Source organism: Mesitornis unicolor, unplaced genomic scaffold (genome assembly GCF_000695765.1).
Source record: "Mesitornis unicolor isolate BGI_N332 unplaced genomic scaffold, ASM69576v1 scaffold35956, whole genome shotgun sequence".
Taxonomy (NCBI): Eukaryota; Metazoa; Chordata; class Aves; order Mesitornithiformes; family Mesitornithidae; genus Mesitornis; species Mesitornis unicolor.
The window spans coordinates 15,057-16,406 of record NW_010192762.1 but is presented as its reverse complement, the minus strand read 5'-3'; the positions used below and the strand labels follow the sequence as shown (position 1 = coordinate 16,406).

General features: G+C 42.2%; 1 protein-coding gene across 1 annotated transcript in view; it reads left to right on the top strand.

The window, feature by feature from the left end:
* The window catches only part of LARS2 (leucyl-tRNA synthetase 2, mitochondrial), an 81,190-nt gene that overhangs the window by 75,484 nt on the left and 4,356 nt on the right, over positions 1-1,350 (top strand). The window contains exon 19 of the mRNA XM_010187199.1: positions 208-335. Within this exon, the coding sequence (XP_010185501.1) occupies positions 208-335 (128 nt within the window). The remainder of the gene's footprint in view (positions 1-207; positions 336-1,350) is intronic.

Sequence of the window (1,350 nt, the reverse complement as noted above, 5' to 3'; positions counted from 1 at the left end):
CCTACACGTGGTACAAAACAAGCACTTCAGAGATTTATATCTTTCTGTTTATAATGTGCTGTATGCTAATCTAAACAGTGTTATTTCCTCCTGTGGGACTTAACTTTGAAAGTCAACTTTATTCTGATCTTATTTATCAAACAAATTCCAAGGTTCGAATGTTCTGGTTACAGTACAGCTGAATGTTTGACTGGTTTCATTTTCCAGGTTTGGCACACATGCAGAATAAACTTTGTACTCATCATCGCTGGGATGTTGATGTGCTGCACCAGTCCTGGCCCAAAGTAGACCCAGAGTACCTTCAGCCCTCAGATGTTGTGGAGATGTCAGTTCTGGTAAGAACACCTTCACTGATTTTCAGTGGTGGTCAGTTAATGCGTTATGAGCTCAGAGGATGACAAAATTTCTGCTCTTGTGGAAGTCAGTTCCCTTCTTGAGGTGGCTCAGTGAAAGGTCAGACAGAATAGAAGCTGCAATTAGCATTGTGCTGAGTAATTAAAATGGTTTCCTAAATGAAAAAATGCAGCAAGTCTAGAAAGGAGATGATCTAAATAGAAATCTTTTTGAGTGACTGCCTATTAGTATCTCTGGAGATTTGACAAATGAACAGCTGTGGGCAAGGATGGTGCAGTCAAAACTGTGATCAAAATACAGGTCCCTCCAGACTTTTTGCCTGACAGTGCATTTATGATCTTGTCCCTGTACAAAAATGTATAATTAGGTGACATTTCTTGTGGTACCTGCAGCGCTATGGTTGCCTATTACAACTTACCATAAGCTGGGTTAAGTTGCTGTGATTTTTGCCAAACGATGTTTCCTGTCTGCCTTGAGCTGAACTTCTGGCATGTTTCAGCAGAGCATACTTGCAGGAATGAGGTTGAGGAAAAACAGGTACCTTTCCTAATGTTAGCACTGCATTCCAGTTTCTCTTTCAGCTCTCGCACCTTTATGGTTTAGGGGAAGAGCTGGCAGTTGAGTAGACGAGTGGACATAAAACTGCATTTAGTTAATCTGTATGTGCACATGCACGGTGTAGTTTACTGTCTTTTTTCCTACACCGCTAATTAACTCGTCTGTATTCAGCATCGTTAAGCACTGCAGGCCATAAAGAGACTGTAGGGCTTGGAGCCAGGGGGTGGGATCCATGAGAAGGGTCTCGGCTTTTCCATCAACTGGTTCCTGGTCAACTCGCGTTCAAGTGCTTCATGCTCAGGCATTACAGTCGTCTGTAATTACACAGTTCCATACTATTACATCTGCAGGACTCCTGCCTTTTCCACTGCTCACCAAAGAATAACCTTTAATATACCATGCAGACATTCTAAACTGAAATGGGTAGGAGGGGTAAGT